The sequence below is a fragment of the Barbatula barbatula genome (genome assembly GCF_947034865.1).
Source record: "Barbatula barbatula genome assembly, chromosome: 20".
Classification (NCBI taxonomy): domain Eukaryota; kingdom Metazoa; phylum Chordata; class Actinopteri; order Cypriniformes; family Nemacheilidae; genus Barbatula; species Barbatula barbatula.
The window spans coordinates 8,734,861-8,758,421 of NC_136783.1; the positions used below are offsets into that span (position 1 = coordinate 8,734,861).

The 23,561-nt window shown below is 38.4% G+C and overlaps 1 protein-coding gene across 1 annotated transcript in view; it reads left to right on the forward strand.

Annotated features, from left to right (window-relative positions):
* Nucleotides 1–23,413, forward strand: part of cpne5b (copine Vb) — a 100,562-nt gene extending 77,149 nt beyond the window's left edge. Inside the window, exons 14-20 of the mRNA XM_079482728.1 lie at nucleotides 7,856–7,902; nucleotides 9,548–9,729; nucleotides 10,095–10,222; nucleotides 11,969–12,071; nucleotides 18,676–18,733; nucleotides 20,013–20,086; nucleotides 21,830–23,413. Of these exons, the coding sequence (XP_079338854.1) occupies nucleotides 7,856–7,902; nucleotides 9,548–9,729; nucleotides 10,095–10,222; nucleotides 11,969–12,071; nucleotides 18,676–18,733; nucleotides 20,013–20,086; nucleotides 21,830–22,018 (781 nt within the window). The 3' untranslated portion in view covers nucleotides 22,019–23,413. The remainder of the gene's footprint in view (nucleotides 1–7,855; nucleotides 7,903–9,547; nucleotides 9,730–10,094; nucleotides 10,223–11,968; nucleotides 12,072–18,675; nucleotides 18,734–20,012; nucleotides 20,087–21,829) is intronic.
* The last annotated feature ends 148 nt before the right edge of the window (nucleotides 23,414–23,561 follow it).

A 23,561-nucleotide genomic window follows, 5' to 3' on the forward strand; every position in this document is an offset into this window, starting at 1 on the left:
ATTTTCGCTCATGCTCGACTTTTGCCCTTGGAAATTTTTTTCTGTAATATCGGTCTAAACTAATGGGAGCATTTTTCAGTTTCACTATATAAATATATATTTAAAGCAGTACATAATGCAGGCCATTAGGCATTATTAATGTTTTCCTTTGTAGACGCGTAACGGTAAATGGATTTGTTGCTTTACTTCTGTACACACACTGTAATAAACTTTGTGTCATATGAGTAATACTGTAATTTACTACTGTACATGTAAAGGTGTAACAAACAGCTTTTCATAAAGAGGCGCCAAAGGAGGCAGCACTGCTTAATAATGCACATTACAAAGAATAAAATACCTTTCATGTTGGAGTGGAAATGTTGTGAGTCAGTCATTTTTCAGCAACCATGACCTTTGTTACGTTTATCAGGGATTTTACATTTATGCATTTGCCAGACGCTTTTACCCAAAGCGACTTACATTGCATTATCTTATACATTTGTTTCTAAGTATGTGCCATCCCCTGGGATTGAACCCATGACCTTGGCATTGTTAACGCCATGCTCTACAGGAAAGCTATGACATTGATTTTATGACAAATGGTTAAAAAGGAATGGTACTCATAATTCTAATACTTAAATAACAATATGCTTGCTACTGTATTATTGGAGTTTATACGTTTGAATCATGTACAGCTATTTTAAATGGATGGGAACTTTGTTGTTACTTGGCCTTAAAAGGATAGTTCGCTCAAAATGAAAAATTCAGTCATCCAAATCTGTAGAAATGTCTTTGTTCTGATGAACACAGTGAAATATATTTGGAAGAATGCTTATAACCAAACAGCGCTTGGCCACCATTGGTCCATAGTAGGAAAAATGACAATAGTAGTCAAAAGTGCCCCAGATCTGTTTGCTTTCCTACATTCTTTAAAATGTCGTCTTTTTTGTTCGACAGAAGTAGGAAAACAATTGTTCCTACTATGGTAGTCAATGGTGGCCAACAACTGTTAACAATCATTCTTCCATATATCAATCTTAGTGTTCAGCTAATTTGGAACAACTTAAGGGTGGGTAAATGATGGCAGAAAGTTCATTTTTGCCACAACTGTTCCTTTAATAGTATGTTCCTATGAACAGAGACGTATTTTTTCTTGGGATTTTGCCATTCAATTAGTTTGAGTGACAGCGTGCTGTTCTTTAAATCATTCGATTTCCGCAGATGGTCTAGGCAATGATTTATTTTATTCACCTCAGAAAACAGCAAAGATTTCAAAACTCATGAAATATGTGAGGTTTCATAAGGACAGTAGTGATTAAGTAAAACATTATGGCCCGGTTTCACAGACAAGGCTCAAGGCTTGTCCCAGAATAAAATGAATGTGTGACCTGTCTTAACTGAATATAACAGAAATATCTTAAAATATATCAGTGCCATTGTTTCGTCTCGAGATGCACACCAGTAATGTTTTCTTCTAAGGCATTTTTATAAAAGCGACATAAATATCTTAATTCAACACAGTCCTGGCTTAAGCTAAACCGTGTCTGTGAAACAGGGCCTTTAGATTGTTTAGAGCCTTACTCAAAGTGACATTCAGGTGAATCCCTCTCATGTTCAACGGAGTGCCCAAACAAGCTCAAACCTGATGGGGTTTAGAGCCGTTGTGTTGCGTTAACATCTTCAGACCTCCCGCAGGCTCAGCAAAGATAACACATTGAAATATGAAATAAACAGGCATGTGTGCAGGCATATTTGTGTGCGCATGCATATTCAGAGAACTGCAACGTTTCAGAGCGCACATGGCACGCAGCATGTTGGATTCTTCGGTGGTCTGGCAGAATATAAATTGATTAAGCCCTCACTTTCATTAAAACAGGAAATTGCCACTTAGAAGAAGCAGCCCACCGCATTATTGACAAATATTACTGCCTAAGTGAGCTAGTATGAAGCTGCAATAGAAATTAAGTGTAGATGATGAAGTGATGTGTAGAACATCAAACCCAACCAAGCAGCCCAGGGCTGCTGTGAAGAGAACCAATTAAATTACAGGCCCTGGCCAAGCTTCTTAAACTGACCAATGATAGCATTCCATCAAAGCCCATGCAGAAGTCAAGCAGAAAAGGATGAAAGATCAGAAAATGGAAGCCTATTAATAATAAGAGCGTTGGGCATACCTCTTTGGCCCCATTCGATGAAGGGTGTATTCGCTTGGTCTTCATCGCAGTGAGTGTGCATACTTATTAAGCGCTGACCTTTACATGTGTGGACGCTCTCATGGCTGAGTGGCAGATAACCTGTTATAATGTGCTTCGAGTCTCCGGTCCGCCTGTGCATCCCACGCAGAGCACATTTTGATAGTTCTATTAAAGCAGATGAGATTGCGCTCGACCAGGGTGAGAGACTATTGTATATGTGTGAGAAAGCTGAATTTTGATGTTTTCACAAAATGCTATTTTGGGGCAATATGTATGCAGTATAGAGTCAGGAGCATTTTAAACCTTTGTGTGGTGTTTGGGTCTGTGGGACCTGTTTATGAAAAATATTGATTATTTGTTTTTCATCCTTGCACTTTTATTGTTATTTGAGTTAAACATGTTTTCCCCAAATAAATGTTTTTCTTTTTGTAATTTTGTTTTACAGAAAATCAATAGCACTTTTTTATATTTTACATTGTTATGACTGTATTGCAGAGGTATTATAGTTTAATATTACTTTTATATAATTTTATCTTTATTTAAATAACTTTTATTTTTATGTTAATTTTAGTTCTCGCAATTTTTGTACATGCTTTGTGATATTTTAGTCACGTATTTTGGAACTTATTTGTTTATTTGGTCATCTTGCAGTATAAGACAAATTAATTTTTATTTTCGCTTTATTTTCGAAAATATTTCTTATTATAAATTTTTAACAGTTTTTCTCAATAATTTTTAGGTAAGTACTTTATTTGATTTCAATGAACAGAAACATTTTCAAAGTTTTAATTTTAGCAAGTTAAATTATCTTGCTGTACTTTATCAAATAATGATAAAATACTTTTCGGAATGGAACATTTCTACATTTCACATTGTAATGCGTTGAGGGTTTTTTTTCCACACATTATTGATTCTGATTGTTGTTTTTGTTATTTTAAAGCTGTATTATACGAAACAAAATGCAAAACTGTTATTATCAGTGTTTTCTCCAATGGTCACACCTTGATTTCTCATTACATGATATGAGTTCATCTCTGTCACAAAATGAAAACATTTTTGAATGAAATTTTGTTTCACACGAGATTGCAATGGTTCGTTGGCGAACCATTAAACCGCAAACAATAAATGGTTAAAAGTTTAAATATATAATGGATCAAAGTGGGTTATACAACATAAGACATGGTCCCTATAGCATCATTGCTGTTCAGTTGTGAAGCCCATTATGCTTGTAATTATGGCAAGCTTTCATCAGGTCTTAAAGGTTTATCAACTAAGAAATAGATCATAGCAGAGCACATACAGTATATACAACTGACCAGGCATCACATTGTTGTCAAATCTATTATGGGAAAGTGCCCTGAATGAATGTACCGCAACATTAGCATAAACCACAATGTGCGATGAACATAGCCTCTGACAAGTCCAAGTAATTACGGTGATGGAACAGTTAAAAGGGAATACATCAGGTTTGTGCAAGGAACACAGTGTCAGTAAAGTGGAGCAATGTGTATGCAGTCGCATTCAGAAGCATTTTTCCAGATTATAGTAGATCATCAGAAAATAATCATGTACAGTCAGCAGTGATTATAACTAAATGAACCCCTGAAGTGATTCTGAATCCTGAAGGGTTATATTTTACAGTAATGGCTAGATGGCTGTACATTCTGCTTATAACATGGCTTCAAAATAAATAAATAAATGCCTGTGAAATATTGAATTGAGTTATTATGTGAAAAAGACCACCCAGTGCTACAACCAGCCTAGTGTAGGAGATTACAGTGGTGAATACTGTATATGTTTGAGCTCAATGATTTATGGATTCTGGGATTGACCAGTGAGATTCAAGTTATTTAAAGCAGTGGTTTTCAAACTTTTTTCGTTGTAAGGACCCCTTTTTGTAGAATATTTTTTTTATCGTGAATTCCAATTAATATAAATCAAACTGCAGTTGGTTGTTTTTTATTTAAGCCATAATAACAAAAAAAAATACAGCTAACTAACACAATAAAAATGTATATATAACATAATATAAACATAATTTTTTATCAACTTTAGGAACAGAGTTATCTAATTTTGAAACCAAACTCTTCAAATTCTGTTATTCAATGCTGGAACATCAATATCTTTGGTTGTTGGTCTTAGTCACAGAACCACTCGCGGATGGCATATAAATGAACAACGTGTTTATTGACACACAGGTGAGTAAAATGAGGGAGGTGAGAGTCTAGCGATTCCATGACAGTACCCCCCTCCACAGTCCGCTCCCGGGGACTGAAAACTTTGTCGCCATTGTGGTCTGCCTCTGCCTAACAGAGCCTGCTGACTGGGATGCTCCTGGTGAAATCTGGTGAGGAGCTTGGGGTCCAATATGTCATCAGGGGCCATATCTCTGGGCCATACCCCTCACAATCTTCTACGGCGCCGGGAGTCGAGGATCATATGGACTGAGTAGATCAATCTCTAGGGATGGAACAGGGAACTCTTCTGACGGGCCAGGCTCTGTGGAGAAATCCGACTTGGGTGAATGATAAGGCTTGAGTAATAACACGTGAAATGTAGGATGAATACGGTAACTGGCAGGATGCTTGTGAATCTTCCATTCCATTTGCCCGTTTGACTGTGGATGATAGCCCGAGGAAAGGCTGATGGTCACAACAAGGAGTTGGAAGAAGGCTCGCCATATCCTTGAAATGAACTGGGGGATTCGGCCCGATAAGACATCTGGTATGCCGAAGTATCTGAAGACGTGCTGGAAAAGGAGCTATGCTTTTCAATGGCTATGGGTAATCCCTTGAGGGAAATGAGACGACAAGACTTTGAGAATCTATCAATGACCAGAATCCAAGTATTACCAGAGGACTGAGGCAAATCCGTGGCAAAATCCACTCCAAAGTGTGACCAGGGTCGATTGGGTATTGGAAGAGGCAGCAACTTTCCTTCGGTCAGATGATGGGCAGAAATGGCGCACTCTTTGCAGCTCTGGACGAACCGTCTCGCATCCTCTGCCATTCTTGACCACCAGTAGCGTTGTCTGATGAGCGAGAGTGTTTTGTTGATGTGGACGGTGGACGGTGAAAACAGTGGACGGTGGACGGTGAGCATGATTTGGTTGCGTTGAGGCAATGGGACATACAGGTGAGTTGATGGACACCCCGGCGAACGAGTGTGAGGAGTATTGGCTGAGGTAATGGCGTCCTTGTGAGACCACAGCATCGGACCAACGAACAATGACTCAGCGAGGTACTGGAGGTTCTTGTGATCTGTAAGAATCAGAAACGTTTGTCTGCACCACTCTAGCCAATGCCTCCACTCTTCCAATGCCAGTTTTACAGCCAATAACTCCCGATCTCCGACGTCATAGTTATTTTCTGCCGGGGTGAGCTTATGGGAGTAGAAGGAGGGTGTATCAAACCTCTTGTCGCCCAAGCACCTCTGCAAATGGATGAGGGCTTTGTAGTTGACGCGCATGTTGTTGCCGCTGTGCTATTATTCAGGCTCATTCGGTGTACATGGGACAATAATCCAGCAGCAAAAAAGTTAATCACCAAGAGGGTTGAGCGAGTGGAGCGGAATTTTCCCAAAGGCGCATTCTGCTCTCCTCTACACTCTCGCTCTGCTTCGTTCACATGCTCTATGCAGGTGTGTGTGATTATTACTCTGGTGACTGTGAGAAGAATGATGGAGTGAGGTGAGAGCCTGGCGATTCCATGTCTTATTTTTCGAATGTTCGATTGCATAAAATGTATGGTAAATTTCATATACTGCAACAAAATCTGTTCCCCCCCTGGATCCATCCTGGGGCATTCATTTTTGCATAAAATAGAGGGATCTATTAGCTTCTCCAGCACTGCCTAAGCTTTTTCTGTCACTATGCAGGGTTTTCCTGCCTCGCCTAGGGCTACAAAGCTGTCAGCACTACACCTGACAAATGAAAGGGTGACACAAAGTGACACGGACATCGCCCAAGATCGATTTTTGTCCCCGTGTTCACCTCCTCCCAAGAGACCTCTGGTGTAGCGCTCTGCACTAACCCCTAATGTAGGGGATCCTTTCTACAGCCCATTAAGTTTCTGGGATGTGGAAATGCCCAGTAGTGCCACAGGCTGATTTGGCACAAATGCACTGCTGTGAGTAGCTTATGATTCGACACAGTTGCATGCTCATAAAAAAATCAAAATGATAATTCTTAGGTATCATTTAGCTCCTCATGAATTTAAAATTAAACCGTGACAATTTAATAAAAATGTGATAGCGTGTTCATGGGAAATACTATTTAATTCAGGTTACATCTTGCAGCCTTACAGAAGGTTCATTCTGGTCATGTGACCTATAGTCAAACAGTCACCTGGATTACTAAAAATGTTGCATAATGGGAACCGAAATTAAATGGCTGTTAATGAATTAATAAAGAGTATAATTGCTCTCTGGGCTACACAGAGGCGTGACATATTAGCCTGGGACTCTATAGGTTAATGTGATTTTCTCTCTTTTTCATTATAGTTTTATCATTTCCCCTCTTTCTAAACTAAATCCTCAGTGGCACTCTTTTTTTCTCAGAGGCTGGATGCGGTCTGATACTGTTGACTGTTGCACACGTTTTCATGTAATTGAAGAAAATTAATTAATTATGTCATTTTGAAGTGCTCCATTAGAATAATTATTGGGCTTCTGTGCATGTCTGAGTTTGAGTTTTTATGCTAATGTCATTAAGCATTAAATCTGGAGACAAATCTGACAATAAAAGCTTATGTCAGGTCAATTGGCTTTATATGGTCCTAATATTTGTTCATTAGCTACATGACGCCATTAAATCCTAATGAGAGTTTATATTTTGTACTTCTAAATTCTGAAAATTTTAGCAGGTAAACACATTTCAAATTTACAGTCTCTTTTGTGGAATATAAAAAATATGAATGACTCCTATTGCACTGCACACATTCAACCAAATAGCAGATTGAAGCCAAAAAATTAGACACTGATCCAGAAGCAATTCTGGTTACATTTTCTTTTTAAATCTTACATACATAATTAATCTTAAAGATATTTGTTACATTTTGTGAATTGATTATAAATGTTCTGTTGGGTGTATTTAGTTACGTACAAACTTGTAATATTTCAAAAACTAAATCCAGCATTGCTTACATTTTCCTTAGTAGTCTATAGTTCATGACTGTGGCGTAAATAAATTATATTGGCTTCATATAAACATACTGCTGTCATTGCTAACTTGTCGACACAGAGAGAAAACTGTGTTCATGAAACCCTTTTAAGATTTACAAATCTATGTAAAATGTCCGGTCTTTTATGGGCCGCGTGGGACTTGTTTAGCAGGAGAGCTACATTGTTTCAGTGGCTGTTTAAAATGATTTTCTGATGTTAGAGACTTGGAGAGATCAGACCTGTGGAGGCCAGAGATCAGACCACCACGTTGGCCTGCTGTTTCGGCGCTGTGAAACTGATAATGGCAATGCAGAGATATGTCACAAATTGATTTTGCCAATTAAACTGTGCGTCTGGGGTGTATTACACACAGCCGTCATCATTTACTGTACCTGTGTGTACTTGCAGATGTTTTAACACCTAAGTTTACTGTATCTACCTGTCTACTTGATTGCTTTGAAACCGCCTCAGAGATCCTTTTTGCTTACTCTTTGTGTTCTCATGTCTGCTTCTTTTCCCAGGACGCAGATAAATTTCACTGTGGCCATTGATTTCACCGCTTCTAATGGTAAGTAATTAAGTAGAGAAAACGCGGTGTGACCTCTAAAAAATCATCCATCTTTCTCTGAGAGTGAAGCTTGAATGTTTAGGGCCAATGGCTTTGTCGCTCGATACATCTCTATTAGCGGCCAATGGTCGGCCCCCTGTGCTTCGAGGCTGACTGGAGAACTACATAGGGGTTCAGTCCATGCTGAGAGGTGAGCTGGTCGCATATAATGGTCTAAAATGGCCTGGCCACTTCAACCACTTGAATAGGACGCCCCGTTGTTTTCAACACTTGCTGCCATAGTTCAAATAATTACTGTTCTTTTACGAATAAATGCTTGCAAACATCTTTGAATCATTCAGTACATTACTAAGATTTGTTCAGAACAGTGTAGCGAGAGGTTAGAAAAGGCTACATGTGTCTGGATTCTGATAGATTTATTGTGGCTATCTTTGGAGGAAAATAACTGAATTGCAGCGTTAACTGTAAAAATTCAGCACAGACTGTTTAGATCCCGAATGCTCCAAACCCCCCAAAAACATCAATAGCTTGACAACAGCGCTCTGGATTGTGTTTCTTAGATATACTTCCTGGCATGCATTGCGGACAAATGAGTTCCAGAAAAAGACTTTAGCACACATATAAAACAAGCTTTTTGCATTAAAGGGACAGTTCACCCAAAGATGAAAATTATTTTATCATTAACTCGCCCTCGTTTTTAAAGATTGTATACATTTCTTTGTTACGGTGAACACAAAAGAAGATATTTGGAAGAATGTCAGTAACCAAACTGATCTCATCCCCCATACACTCTACTATCCAATCCCTACTATGGCAGTAAATGGGGATGCGAACTGTTCGGTTACAAACATTCTTCAAAATATCTTCCTTTGTGTTCATCAGAACAAGACATGTATACAGGTTTGGAACAACCTGGGGGTGAGTAAATGACGACCAAAATTTCATTTGGATCCATTGCAGCATCTGATGTTAGCCTCGAGTTAAAGGGACAGTTCACCAATAAGCTTGTCATTTAAAGCTTTTATCTAAAGCTATGTTGTTAGACTATTTTGATCAGTCCACTGGAACAAAAGAAGAGACATTATAAGCGATGTTTAATGCTCTTTTTTCTGTATAAAAGTAAATGTGAACTGAGGCTGTCAGTCATTCTGCCTAACAGAATGCTTTCTATGGAAGAAAGAAACAGTTTTGGAACAACATCCGGCTGAATAAATGATGAGAGATTTCTGTTTTGGCAAACCATCCCTTTATTTTCTCTCTCTTTATATATATCTCTAAAACTTAGTTTTACACTCCACTCTCATGGCATTGGAATGGAAGTAAGAAAGATTGCTTTATAAATATCTCTGTTCTGTTGAACACAAAAGAAGATGTTTTGAAGAATGTAGGAAAGCAAACAGTTCTGGGGCACTTTTGACCATTATTGTCATTTTTCCTTCCATGGGAGTCAATGGTGGCCAAGAACTGTTTGGTTACAAGCATTGTTTTTCATCAATTTGTTTACTCAAGAGTAAATGATGACAGAATTTCTCTCTTTGGTGAACTTAAGAGTGCTGACAATCTATAAAAAATATTTTTCAAGTTTGCCTAAATGAAGAGTTGAACTATATAACTGAATTATCCAGGTTTGCTGTTTCTTTTCCAGGTAACCCATCCCAGTCCACATCTCTCCATTACATGAACCCCTACCAGATGAACGCCTACGCTCTGGCGCTGAAGGCTGTGGGCGAAATCATCCAGGACTATGACAGTGACAAGATGTTTCCAGCACTGGGCTTCGGAGCCAAACTGCCCCCTGATGGACGGGTGTCTCATGAATTTCCTCTAGTGAGTGAGGGGGAATGTTTGTTGATGCATGAGCCTCTATCCTTCTGTTATTCTCTCTCTAAACAGAGGAAATGTGTTTTTGCTCTCTGTATGATAGTTTGGGACAACATTATGGCCTCCACATGCCTTGATAGATCTGGGAGAAATACAACAGTTTCCAAAACCTGGCTAGATTGCTTTGCTTTTGTTTTATTGGTGCTGTGAAAGCAGTTCAGTGCTGCTGAGTAGAGACTCCATGTGAGAGGCGATGCCCGCTGTTGTATTGATTCACATAATCCATGTTCATGCTTCGGCATTGTCTTTACACTCGACTGCTGTTGGCTTAAATGATGACGCATATGTAACCTTCGATTTCTGTCTTTCAGAACGGCAATATTGAAAATCCTTACTGTAACGGTATCGAGGGGATAGTGGAGGCATACCATAAGAGTTTAAAGACCGTCCAGCTGTATGGACCCACCAACTTTGCCCCTGTTGTAAATCATGTGGCCAGGTCGGTCTTGGGAAAAAACATTTGGAATTTTTGGAAGATTTTAATGACATTCTTATAAATATTTTTCATGCTTTCAAATTAGCCTGAAGTTATTGTTTGTTGAAATATTGGCCAATAATAAAATATTATTAGATTTATTTGATGTCACCAATTGGACATTTTCTGTAAATGTTCAAATTTAAATTTGAAGCTGTTTCTGTAGCTAACCTTGATTTTGACCATTTGCACATCACTTACAAATTGACTCCATTTAATTTGCCATTTAAAGAGACTTCACTTGTTTTTGTTGTCGTGTAAAATGTCAGCAGATTTGAACTTTGCATACAAATGATAGATTGCCGAGATTTGTCACGGAGTGCAACATAAATGCCATTTTCTGCATGAATAGCGCCGATTTTTCGGAGTATTTGTGCATAGCATATACTTGCAACACTTTATGAATCAGAATTAGGTCGGATTCTTAATAACTGGCTGAGTTCTAGGTTTTTGCCTCCCATGTACTCAAAACAGTGCCTTAAGACACTTGAAATAATTGCCTTGGCTTCAGATTGCTCTGACTCTCTGATGTCCTATCTTTATCTGTCCATGAAAGTGAAAATTTCAAGTTTGAACGCAAAGTTTGGAACACAAGCATCTGACGTGCGCTGCCTACACAGAGCAAGCTTGTTATCCTTATAAAGCTCACAACATACAGTACAGTAGGTGTCATGCCAGACTGACACAGTACTGACTGCAGCTAGTTTTAATTGTCATTTGATCAAGGATAGTGGGTGTTTTTCCAGAAAAGGAAAAAGACAAAGAAGACGTGTGAAGAGATCTCCACCCCCTTCCTCATATATCAGCATCACAAAACCAAGTCATTTTCCATCTGATTACACAGCATCTACTGTTGTGATTAAAAATGTCATCTCCACAGATCTGAATTAGACTTTCTAAATGAAAGCACAATACACCTCCCCGGGCTCACAGTGGACGCGGACAAAGAAATATTAAACATGCACGAAAGAACGTGGGTAGAATAGATTTGAGACATTTGATAATACAGGAAAATAGAAAGAGTAAATACACGGTATTGTGTAGTAACTGACTACATTTAAAGGAATAGTTCACCTTCAAAAAGAAAATTCTGTCATCATTTACTCACCCTGTTGTCATTTTAAGCCTGTGTGATTTCTGTAAAACACAAGAAAATATATTGGTAAGCAAAAACGCTGTTCCCCATTGACTTCTATCTACTTTCATTTGTGTTCTGAAGAAGAAAGAAAGTCATACAGGCCTGAAATGACAAGAGGGCAAGAGGTTGTATATAATAATACAATTTTCATTTTAAAGATGTACTATTCCTTTAATCTGGATTACATGAGAAAGTTATTTATTTACATATAAATACATTTTTTAAATTGTGTGATTTGAATCCAGTAAATTCCTTCTTTCCAAAGGATTATTATAGTAAAACCCGAACTATTGAACATTTCAAATAAAATACCTAAATATTGTTTTTAAAACTTAAAATAAATTAAATCAGAAAATGTTGCCTCAGCGACAAATTAAAATAAATTGAGACACTAAAATTATTAACAGAAATAAGAAATAATTATAAAAATAAATACTAAAATGACAAAAGTTCATAACAGAATTGCTAAAAATTTAACTAAGAGTTTATCTTTTAACTAAAAATATAAAAGTTTAAAACTACAACAAAACGACATATTTAACTGTTGTGTTATGTTTGTCTTCTCTCTGAAGGTACGCGGCTGCCGTCCAGGATGGCTCCCAGTACTTCATCCTCCTCATCATCACAGATGGTGTCATATCAGACATGTCACAGACCAAAGAGGCCATTGTGAATGTGAGTACGAGTTAATTTCACAGAAACAAATGCACACAATGGGCATCTTCATATTTAAAGCCGGTTCTTTCAAGTTCACCAGCTCGCTTTGCTATTGTGAATGACTGATTTAAGGGTAAAAACAACCAGATTGTTGAGTGAGCAGAAGGGACCACTATAAAAGGACATGTGTCTCATTAAGGCAAGATGAAGAGGATGCAGCCTGCTGCTCTTTTCTAATGCATTGTCAAATGCATACTAAGGAAGCATACTATCTCAAATAGAACCTCATAAGGGACTGATTTGGAGTGCCCTACAACAGTGGCAACTATATGTTTCATATGCATGAATTAAATGTGTGTGAGTCAGGCATACAAATCTGGACAGGAAAGTCATCAACAGTATATAAAAGATAGAGCTGGTTGCATTGCATTCTGGAATAGCTTTCATTAAAAAGGATACATGTAATGTTGCCTAAGAATCCATCCAAAATGAGGTTTCTTAAGAGGTTGCATAGTTATAATTAGCCTTTGTGTTAGACGTCCGCCCACGATGCCTTAAAATACTGACTACTCTCTTCTTATAAACGTCAATTCCAGAATTAGCTGTTCATCAACTCGACTTTGTTGATCTGAGTTTAATGATCTTTCTACATTATTGAAATATGTAACATGGGTAACTCGCATTGTATTGAGGTTACTATTTCGGCTCAAAAACTCAATCTCCAGTGGAGCATGTCTTTCACCTAGCCAACGAACAGGCCTGATATCCCAGCAGACTGGATTTAAAGGGAATTTGCGACTGTTTGCGACTGATATGTAGAACAGCCACACCTTCCTTTTAAGATCTTGCCTGCTGCTCTTTCCCCATGGCCTGCACCTGCCAAGAAGATCCACATTTCTGCCACATTTCCACAGTATGACATTGAACAGAAGGTAAAAACAGAGCCATGCTGCACAATATTTGTGTTTGTCTTTTTATAGGTGTCTGCACATACTATCTTATCTAAATGATTACAAATACATGTTTGAATTTGAAACATCAAAATGTGATTGAAAAATTGAAGATGATGAATGTTATACCGCTATGTTACACGTAGAGCATTGCACGATCTGATTAATAATTTCCGAGGGTGTTGAATCTGAAACAGGAAAGATCACTGTTATCTAGAAGGGTTGTGCATCTCTGAATCGAGTGAAAAGGTCATATCTTGATCTTGGTATGTGATTACCCATGTGATCTGTAACATTCCAATAAGATGTGTCCAAATTATTTTTATAGAAACCATAAACATCTATTCTTCACTCAAAGCTGTTATGTGATTTCCAACTATAGTCCACACATACACGGGTATTTTTACAAACAGAATTTTTCCCTCTTTGTTTAAAAAAAACACGTCCAAACGAATAAAACACACGCTATAAAGCGCTGTCAAATGTATACCAAACCAAAAGGTGGCGATATAACCCTAAAGCCGTGTTTGCCAATCAGAAGCCTGGAACCTGATGTCAAACAAAGATAGCATTCCAACGTCATACACCAAATCTTTTTTCTAATAGTTCCTAAAAAAGTTTTCAAAAAAGTGCGGTATCAGTGACCGAGTACTGCGTTTGCGTGTGGAAGAAAGGCCAAACCGCAGTTTTTGAAAATACCTGTGTTTGTGTGGACAGGTCACTGGTCACAAAAAATTGTTAAGGGCATACAGGAATAGGTCCATCAATGAATTTCTATTAAATATTTTGTTGATATGTGTTTACTCAGGCTCAATCAAAATGACCCAGAGTGCAACACAAACTAAGATATTTTACTGTAAAGCTGAAATGTGATTTTTACAGTACTTTGATGCTAAATCTACAGCGAAAGCTAACACTGTGCTCATGTATTAACAGTGCATTAACAAAATCGCAGTCAAATGCGGGTTATTTTATACTTAATGGCCCGGTTTTACAGACAGGTTAGTTAAATTATGACATTTAAGTAGCTATTTATGTTTTACTGTAAAAAACATTACTGGTGTGCATCTTGAGACAAAACAATTGTAATGGCATATTTTAAGATATTTCAAGGCATGTTATTTACAGTTACTACAGCTCAAACTTTCATTTTAGTCTGGGACTAGCCTTAAGTCTTGTCTGTGAAACCGGGCAAATATGTTAACTTTTTACACGGTCCCTTACCGTTTTTACAATAATAAATTCCCAAAGTTTGCGTTCACATTTGGCAGTCATTTGGGATGAGTGACCTATTATGCATTCAAGACAGAGATTTTATTATTATGTGTGCTCCCTGAAACTTCTTGTGCTGCTAACATGAGGCTTTACCAACTAAGCTGTGGGAATTTTCGATTAAACCCCACAAAACCGCTGCCGGTAGTGACACTGATTTATTCAACCCTCCTGTGGGTTGCATTTGAGAGAACTGACAAACAACCGATTCGTTCGTATAGAATGAAAACATCTGCTGATGTAAAAATAACAAATGCAGATCAACTTTTTCTATAATTCAGACATTAAGTGTAGAAAGTCCATGAGCACATTCAGATGGACCACTAGCTAAGTGGTTTTTCTAACCAAATCTCCTCCATGTTGGAAAGTCCTGAGGGAGCCACATGCATTATGTTCAAATACTGTTTCACAACAGCATGGACCGTTCACAGAAAACCGTAGAGGAATACTGACCTACTTCTCTCCTCTGATTCAGTGGTACAGAAGCATGTATCATTCACGAGAAAAGCTGTTCCACCAAACAGCTGTTTGCATCTCATCCTCACTCTTGATGCTGTCATTTAAAAACAGGTCATAGAGGACCGGACATTCGCCCACAGTGGGCCATCACGATCTGAGGGTGTTTCAACAACATCCCTTCGCTTCCCACAACCGCTGACAACATCCTCCCGCTTACCTGTCTCATTACATTTCAACAGATATTTGAATGTAGACATGTGGCGTGGCATATGTGTATATAGAAATATATTTATGAAGTAGTTGGTGAGGTTATTTGTCAGTTATATGTCAAATTGTATATGTATTGGCTGTGTGGAACTACACAGTGTTCACAAAGGAACAGTCCAACCCGAACATCCTTTCACGTTGTTCCAAATAACAGCATGTGGGTTTGGAAGGACATGAGAACGAGTGAAACTATGACAGAATGCAAATTTTTGGGTGAACTATTGCTTTAAATCTAATAAAATGCAGTTGTTGGTGTCTGACAGACTGCAATGAAGAATGCATATTCATTTTCTGTCTTCGATAAATAGCAGTGAAGGCTAGAATCCTCCCATCCGTCAGAAAAAGACACACAGCCTTTTTATTTGACATGGTAATTGCGAATAACAATAGTCACGGGTAAGGGCTAATCTGAGAATGATAATGAGAAACAACAACATTGGGAGCGCATTCATTTGTCATGTTGGACGTGGGCTGACCTCAAAAGATAAACCAGTCAGGGTGCTGGAATGCTTGCCGAGGTCCGTCATCAGCCAATCAGAGATGACATGTGACAGGCGTAATCAATAAGACAGCTCTTTGTCATCTAAACTTGTCTCGCTGCAACCGCTCGCTGCGTGACTGATGATAGCTTTAATAGAAATTCCTGTCCTCAGTCACACCCTGACAGCGTTGCTTGTTGTTTTTGCCTCCATCATGCTTTTTTTACCCTCATTTAAAGAATAGCCTTCAAACCGTATTAAAACTTGCAGTGTGCTGTGCGTTTTCTTCACTTGTGCTTGTAGGTTCATACATAAAACTCAAAAGCTCTGCTTGTTGTTCAAAAGCCAATTTCATTCTTCGGAATCGGCAGCTGGGCACGGAAGACATTGGATTAAAGGAGTAGCTCACTTCGAAATGGGTCCCTGTTGACTTTTTATAGTAGGAATAAAAATTACTATGGAAAGTCAATAGGGACCCATTTTGAAGTGAACTACTCTTTTAATGTGCAGCCAGCATGTGAGCCTGTGGGTTTTGTGATACTTTACTTTGGGTACTTTGGGTTCCCAGAATTGAGGTGGTTTAATTTTCAATTGTCATTTGCGTGAATGCCTCTGCGTTCATATGCGTATAATGGTTAAAGAGCTGTTTTTCAATTGTTGCCAAGGAAACAACGGTGAACTATTTGACTTTTGTTTCCTCGTTGCTTAAAATATCTGATGTCAATCATGACAGGTTATGGAGGCGCAAATAGGGCAACCGATATCAATTATTCATGGGGCCCTGCTTCTCTCTTGTGACAGGCAGCCATGACAGGACTGTCATGAATGCGGCTGTGTACTGATAGTTTAGGATTGAGGAAGGTGGCGATGACTTACATTCCCCATCTGTAGAAATCTATGTGCTGTTATATTCTTTGATCCGAAAAATGCTTTGCTTTCTTAAACTGACAGGAGGGTCATATAGGAATGTTGCTTTTATTGTAGGAGATCACAAAAGTGGGAGGTGGTGGTAATATTGTGGGCTACCCGTCACAGGAAGACCAATGCTTGTGAAAAGCTAGAGAAAGTGTGGTGTTGAACATGAGTTTGTGTGTGCTTCATTTATTTGTACTAACACTAAAACAATTGCTTCCAATGATCACATGTTGTTTGTCGACTTTAAAGGTCCAGTGTATGAAATTTTGCAACATCTAGCGCAGCAAACTGCAACCAGCTCATTCCACCCCCACCTTTCGAAGCACTACGGTAGCTGAAAGAAGACTAAGACGTCGTCAGGTTTTCACATCTTTACCGAAGGAGATAATGCTGTTTGTCAGTTTAGGTCTACTGTAGAAACAACATGGTGAATTCCATGCAAGGGGACCTGCGGTGTATGCAGATAGAAATAGGTCATTCTAAGATAATGTAACCGAGCGTTTATGTAGGTTTGCCTGAAACTTGTGGTGCATAAAATAAAAAACGGATGCTTTCTTCTGGTACATAACTCTTCGCCTTTATTAAGAGATCGCACATGTAATAACACCGCACTTTAGTTCCAAGTGCGCATGCCCACTCCCCAACTACGGCGACCCCCAGAGGGGAAAACAGTATTGCACACACACACTTACTACAATGCGATTGGACTCAGTATTCCAAAATAAGAACACTCAAATAAAATCTGTTACAATAATAATAAAAACATAAACATAATTATGTAAGGTTGTAGTAAAAAGAAATGTATTCACACTGGTGTAAGCATTAATACCAGTTTGCACCCAAACCACATCAGGATTAGCACGCTAGCTTTACTGCACATTAGAGTTCCCCATTCAGTGCATATTACCTAGCTAATATCTGTGCTTGCTAATGTTATCTAACGCATGCTTAACTACTCATTAGTCATAATGTCACCACAATAAGTGCCTTGAAAAATTGGCTGCTATACTACGCTATACTTAACTGCATTAAAATGTTGTTTGTGTTTGTGCCAAGATATTACGGCCAACTAATGCAAATAGGTGGGCTTTGTGGCCAGTGCTATTTATACAGCACAAGGGTAGGCCTATTAACCATAGTTGAATGGATACCCTAAATGATGCAAAATACCCATTTGTGGTAAATGAGTGAGAATGTGAGTGCTTTGTGAGGAATGTCGAGTTGTTTTAATTTTCTTAAATTGGCCGATCTGGGGTTAAGTGTCTGGAGGGTGAGTTCCCAGGTAGCAAACAAACGTTGGCCCAACGTTGTATTTCTGTCAGATAGGTTGGGCCAACGTAACCAACCAATATTGACGTTGGCCCAACGTCTGTTTGTTACCTGGGTTGCTTGGGGGATGATTATACTGATCCTGTCTCTCTCTCCCCCTACACACCCTCTAGACCTTTCAAAATCAAGCCGTTATGCCATTGTAAAAATGTTAAACACCTCTTTTCTAGACATGTAATATGTGTTCACACACTTGTCTGTGGATGAGCATTCAATGACATTGCTAATTAGATTGTAGTTTGGTAGTTTTCATTGTTAATAGCATTTTGTGTAATACAACCAGAAGAGGAACTTACAAGAGCGGATGCCTTTACAGAAGAACATTTGGTTTCAATCAAATAACCACATTGGCAAACCCTATGCCAATCCATTATTTGATCAAGACCTTAAACTTTAGGAAAAAACAACAAATATCACTGTCCTCACGTCATTCAAAACATGCATATGACTCTTTCTTCTGGAACCATAAGAAGATGTTAAGTCCGTACAATGGAAGTCAAAGGGAATCAATGTTGTTTTGTTGCCAATATTCTTCAAAACATCTTCTTTGGTGTTCTGCAGAAAAGAGTCATACAGGGTTAGCATTACATGAGAGTGAATAAGTGATGAACAGATCTCTGTAAAAGTATGTTGAGGTGAATATGGTCTTATCTCGCGCATGACTCATATCTTTTCACTAAGGCAATCATTCATAAGTCGTCAATACTTGTCTGAAAAGATTGGATCATTCACATGCACATTCGCTCCTCAACATCGTGTAGGAGTTCCCTTAAAGATTTATATTCTCAACCACTTGAAATATGTTCAGTATGACAACCTACCAGCTGATATGAGACTTTTTTTATTGCTGAAACACTCCTTGAGTTGTTGTTCATCAGAACCTTAAGATTCATTTTTTACCTTGTCGATGGTTTTAAATTGATCATATAAATGCTCTTGCTTTGCCATCAGGCTGCCAAGCTGCCCATGTCCATCATTATTGTCGGAGTCGGCCAGGCTGAATTTGATGGTAAGTGTTTCAACCCTTATCAATAACCGCAATCTAAATTCAAAAAGCTGACATGTAACACATTCTAGTGTTTTGTTAGTAATAACTCCCAACCCGGCACATCTCAGTACTGAGCAGTAAAAGATCTGACACTGTAAACCATGCATCATTTTTAATTAAGCTATTTATAACAGTTAGTCAAACAGACTTCCATAGAAATAAAAATGGTTGTTTTTCATGGTTACAGTTCCATGGATCATTTGAAAAGGCTTGGTCTGGGCTAATCACAGAGCGAGATGTAATTATCAACCATACTGTGTTGAGTAACATGTACATACCGCCATGTCACGGCGTGCAACGTTGTAAGCAGTAGGTCCAACCGGGAGGTCGATTCAGGTCGAGAGAGACTTCAAATCAATATTGAAATAAAGAGTCCAAGAATAACAACACATCCTCCACACATGGAGGTGGATGATGAGCTCCTATTGGATGAGGTTAGCAGGTCATGTGGAGAGGGCCTGTTGTTTGAAGACTCTGTAATGGAATTTACTGTGAGCACTCCTGATCCAGACACCAATTACAGGTTACTTATAACTGGTGCCAAAGCTGGGAGAGATGATTAGGGAAATGACGGCCTTGGGTAGACTTTTGTAAATGACTTCATCACTAGGAATACAATTAAAGAAGTGTGCGAGGGTATTTAAAGGGATAGTTCATCCGAAAATGACAAATCTGCCATCATTTACTCACCCTAAGGTTGTTCCAAACCTGTATACATTTCTTTGTTCCAATGAACACAGAGAAAGATATTTGGAAGAATGTTAGCAATTTTCAGCTCTTGGACATCGTCCACTGCCATGGCATACTACTATGCATAGTAGGAAATAAATATTGCATGTTTTGTTCTGTTGAACACGTAATGAGATATTTTGAAGAATTCAGGAAAACAAAGTGAACGTTTTCGGTTACCACCATTTGATTATTTATTCTATGGTAGTCAAAGGTGAAAATGGCTAACACTCTTCCAAATATATTTCTTTGTGTTCAACGGAACAAAGTAATTTATACAGGTATGAAATTACACGAGCGTGAGAAAATTATGACAGCATTTTCATTTTTGGATGTACTGTCATGTTGAAATGTGTAAGGTCACAGGTCAGTTCCCACAGGAAAGAGAAATCACATATGAGCCCTAACAGAAAACATGCAAAAACATGATGTTACGTATCATTGGACAATTTTTAGCAACAATAGAAGCAGTTAAATGTTCCTCTATTTACCTCCCTGTCTTTTCTCACAGCTATGGTTGAGTTGGATGGTGATGACATAAGAATCTCTTCCCGAGGGAAACTTGCAGAGCGAGACATTGTCCAGGTGACACCAGGAGTCTTCTCCTATTTTTAAACACTACCCATCTTGCATGAACTGCATGCATGTTATGTTAACCTTTTGGTTTTAAGCAGCTGTGACTTGTAGCCCCGCGTCTCCTTCTTTAGCAATCAAATCCATAAAGCATGAACATTTTAATTACTAATACAGTCACTGAGCTGAGCTCTCATGTAGCAGCTTCACGCCGTAATCCACATTATTTTAAGCAATTCATTATGCAGGTCCCCTGTGACTGCAACCTGTCATTAGTAATAATAAGAATTTCTCAGGCTACTGAGACACAGCCTTGAGTAAACCTGTGAGTAAAGGTAATTCTCTTTTTCTGCTGGAAAAGAATAGTGTGTTTGTCACCCTTATTTCGTCATTAACTGCTGAGGGGGGATGGATATGAATTATTATATGAATAAATCATGGTTGTGGTAGAAATTAATGAATGAATGATGTGTGAAGAATGAATGAAAGAATCGATTTAGTTTGGATGAAGTAATAGATATTGGCGACTGGGTGGATAAATGTGGTGAGAATGGAATGAATGAAGGAACGTAAAAACAGATGATGTAAAAACTGGAAGAATGAATCAGTGAGTCAGAATTGAGGGTAGGGGTTCCTAGATTGTGAGAACGATGTTTGCAAAGGAGAAGGGAGAAATTAATGAATAAATAATGGATGCATTTTATGGATGGATGAGTGAATGAACGATGGAAAAATGAATGAACAAATAATTGATGCGTTTATGAATGAATGAGGGAATGATGTAAAATGGACGAATGAATCAATTAATATATAAAGGACTAGATGGATAAATGGGGTAAGGATGGAATGAAAGAATGAACAAACAAGGGAGAAATGAATGAATAAATAATGGATGCATTTATGAAGGAATTAATTATGTCAAAATGGAAGAGACTGGAAGGATAATGAAGGAAGGAAGGAAGGAAGGAAGGAAGGAAGGAAGGAAGGAAGGAAGGAAGGAAGGAAGGAAGGAAGGAAGGAAGGAAGGAAGGAAGGAAGGAAGGAAGGAAGGAAGGAAGGAAGGAAGGAAGGAAGGAAGGAAGGAAGGAAGGAAGGAAGGAAGGAAGGAAGGAAGGAGGGAAAGAAGGAAGGATAATGAAGGAAGGAAGGATAATGAAGGAAGGAAAGAAGGAAGGATAATGACGGAAGGAAGGAGGGAATGAAGGAGTCAATTAATCAATGATTTCAAATCATCAAAATTAATCAGTGACTGGAAGGATAAATGTGAGAACGGAGTGAATGAATCAATGATGTAAAATGATAGAAAGAATCGATATGAGCGACTAGAAGGATTAATAAAAGAATGAACGAATTAATCAATGATGTAAAAGCTTAAAAGCATTCCTGTAGCTCAATGGTAAGACATGGCACTAACAACGCCAAGGTCATGGGTTCGATCCCAGGGGATTGCAAATGTATAGGATAGTGTAAGTCGCTTTGGATAAAAGCGTCTGCCAAATGCATAAATGTAAATGTATATGTAAAAGTGGAAGAATGAAACAATATGACAAGGTGGATAAATGTGGTGAGAATGGACTGACTAAATGAATGAACAAATGATGTGAAAATGGAAGAGTGAATAAGTAGACGTGTCTAGATCGATAAATGTGATGATATGTTTGTAAAAAGAGAATTGAAATATAAAAATGAATGTGGATATTAGATGGATGGATTCCAGATATCAGTAGCTGAACCAATGTTTTCCCCTCCTCACAGTTTGTGCCGTTTCGGGATTACATGGACCGGACGGGTAACCACGTGTTGAGTATGGCCCGTCTGGCCAAAGACGTTTTGGCTGAGATTCCTGACCAGTTCATTTCCTACATGAAGAGCCGGGGAATCAAACCCAATCCAGCACCGCCCCCTTACACACCCCCAGGACACACGCACCACACACAGATCTGAGCACACCCTGGGCTTTGAAAGCTAGTCTGAGACAGCAGCCCTCTTCTCCCTGGAATTATGGGCTAGCTATACAGGAGCTTTGGAGCTTTAGCTCCTGATGTTACCGTGTGTTTGAACTCTCCAAGACACTCTGAGGTACAGTGGCATTTCTTTTTGTGTTTTTTTATATTTCTGCCCGTTTTCCTTGGGTAGGACAGTGTGATCCAAGAATGTGACCCAAGGGCGGCTTTCTGTTTTGTTTTGTTCAGAAAATCTAAAATATAAATATCTTGGCCTGTGACTGTTTCTTATTTCGTGGATGGATTGACAGGGGACAAGAGCCTGGAGGTGATAGTAAAGAGGAGATGTTTGTGGTTTCAACTTGTGCCTGTCTGTCTCAGTGTACCGGACACATGTGCCCTATTCTGACATTTGACCTTATTTTACATCAGTATACAAGTGTGTGTGTGTGTGTGTGTGTGTGAGAGAGAGAGTTACAGTGATGTTTTCAGATCTGTAACACTTTTATTAAGTGTGAATTGCTTTAATTATGTGAAGCGTTGCTTGTGAAAAATTCAATATTTGGTCTTCAATACATCAAAAATCAGCATGCCGAAAATCGCCAAACCAACCTGCCTGCCTGATTTCTGATTTCATTACTCATGATCTTCACATGCCTTTATATCTGTGGAAATGCAGAAAGGTCCTTCTGCATCTGTCAAACCTAAATATGTCTCTCTCTCTCTCTCTCTCCGGGGGCAGGAATGGAGTGTGCTTCATTCACCCTTTCAATTTTGTCAAGAAGCTTTTAATCAAATTAGAGTGTCTGATGTATCTGCACACTGCCAGTACAGGGCTGAATGGAGGAGCTCTTGTAATGGAGCACATTACTGTCCTGTCCGAGTATAATAATCATCAGCATTTATCCCTGTGATTGTTTATGGGGCATTAATTACCTACCCAGGCCGCTAAAAGGTGAGATGTGCTGCTGCCAACCCATGAGGCTTTGTGTTATATAAAGCGTTCGCTCACACGAAGAATGAAAAAGCATTATGGTCCTTTAGCTCTTAACATAAAATTGTATTGAAATTGTTGCGTTTATCAAACAAAATCCAAATGTTATTTTGTTTTTAGATTTCCTCTTTTTCTTCTGATTGTTTCTTCAGATTGCATATTTTATAAAAAGGTGTTTTTTACACACAATGTTTTAAATTCTACTGTTTCTGTTCTTGAAGAGTTTATTTGCAGAAAAAGATAACTCGGTTTAATTTCTTTTCAAAAATCCAAAATTCATCATCAAGTTTTATTGTGGTTTATTGTGTTAGTTAGCTGTATTTTCTTGCTATTATACCTTCATCAAAACAATTCAACTGCAGTTTGATCGATTGGAATGCACATTAAAAAATATGATTTTTGATTCGAGTTATCTGTTTTTTTATTTGAATTTTATTAATTGATGTTTGTGTAGTTTTGTTGTTTCTTCGGATCATTTAAGTCCAATGTTTTTCAATATCCTCTTTATCTCCTGATTATTTCTTCCGATTGCATATTATAGAATTTGACA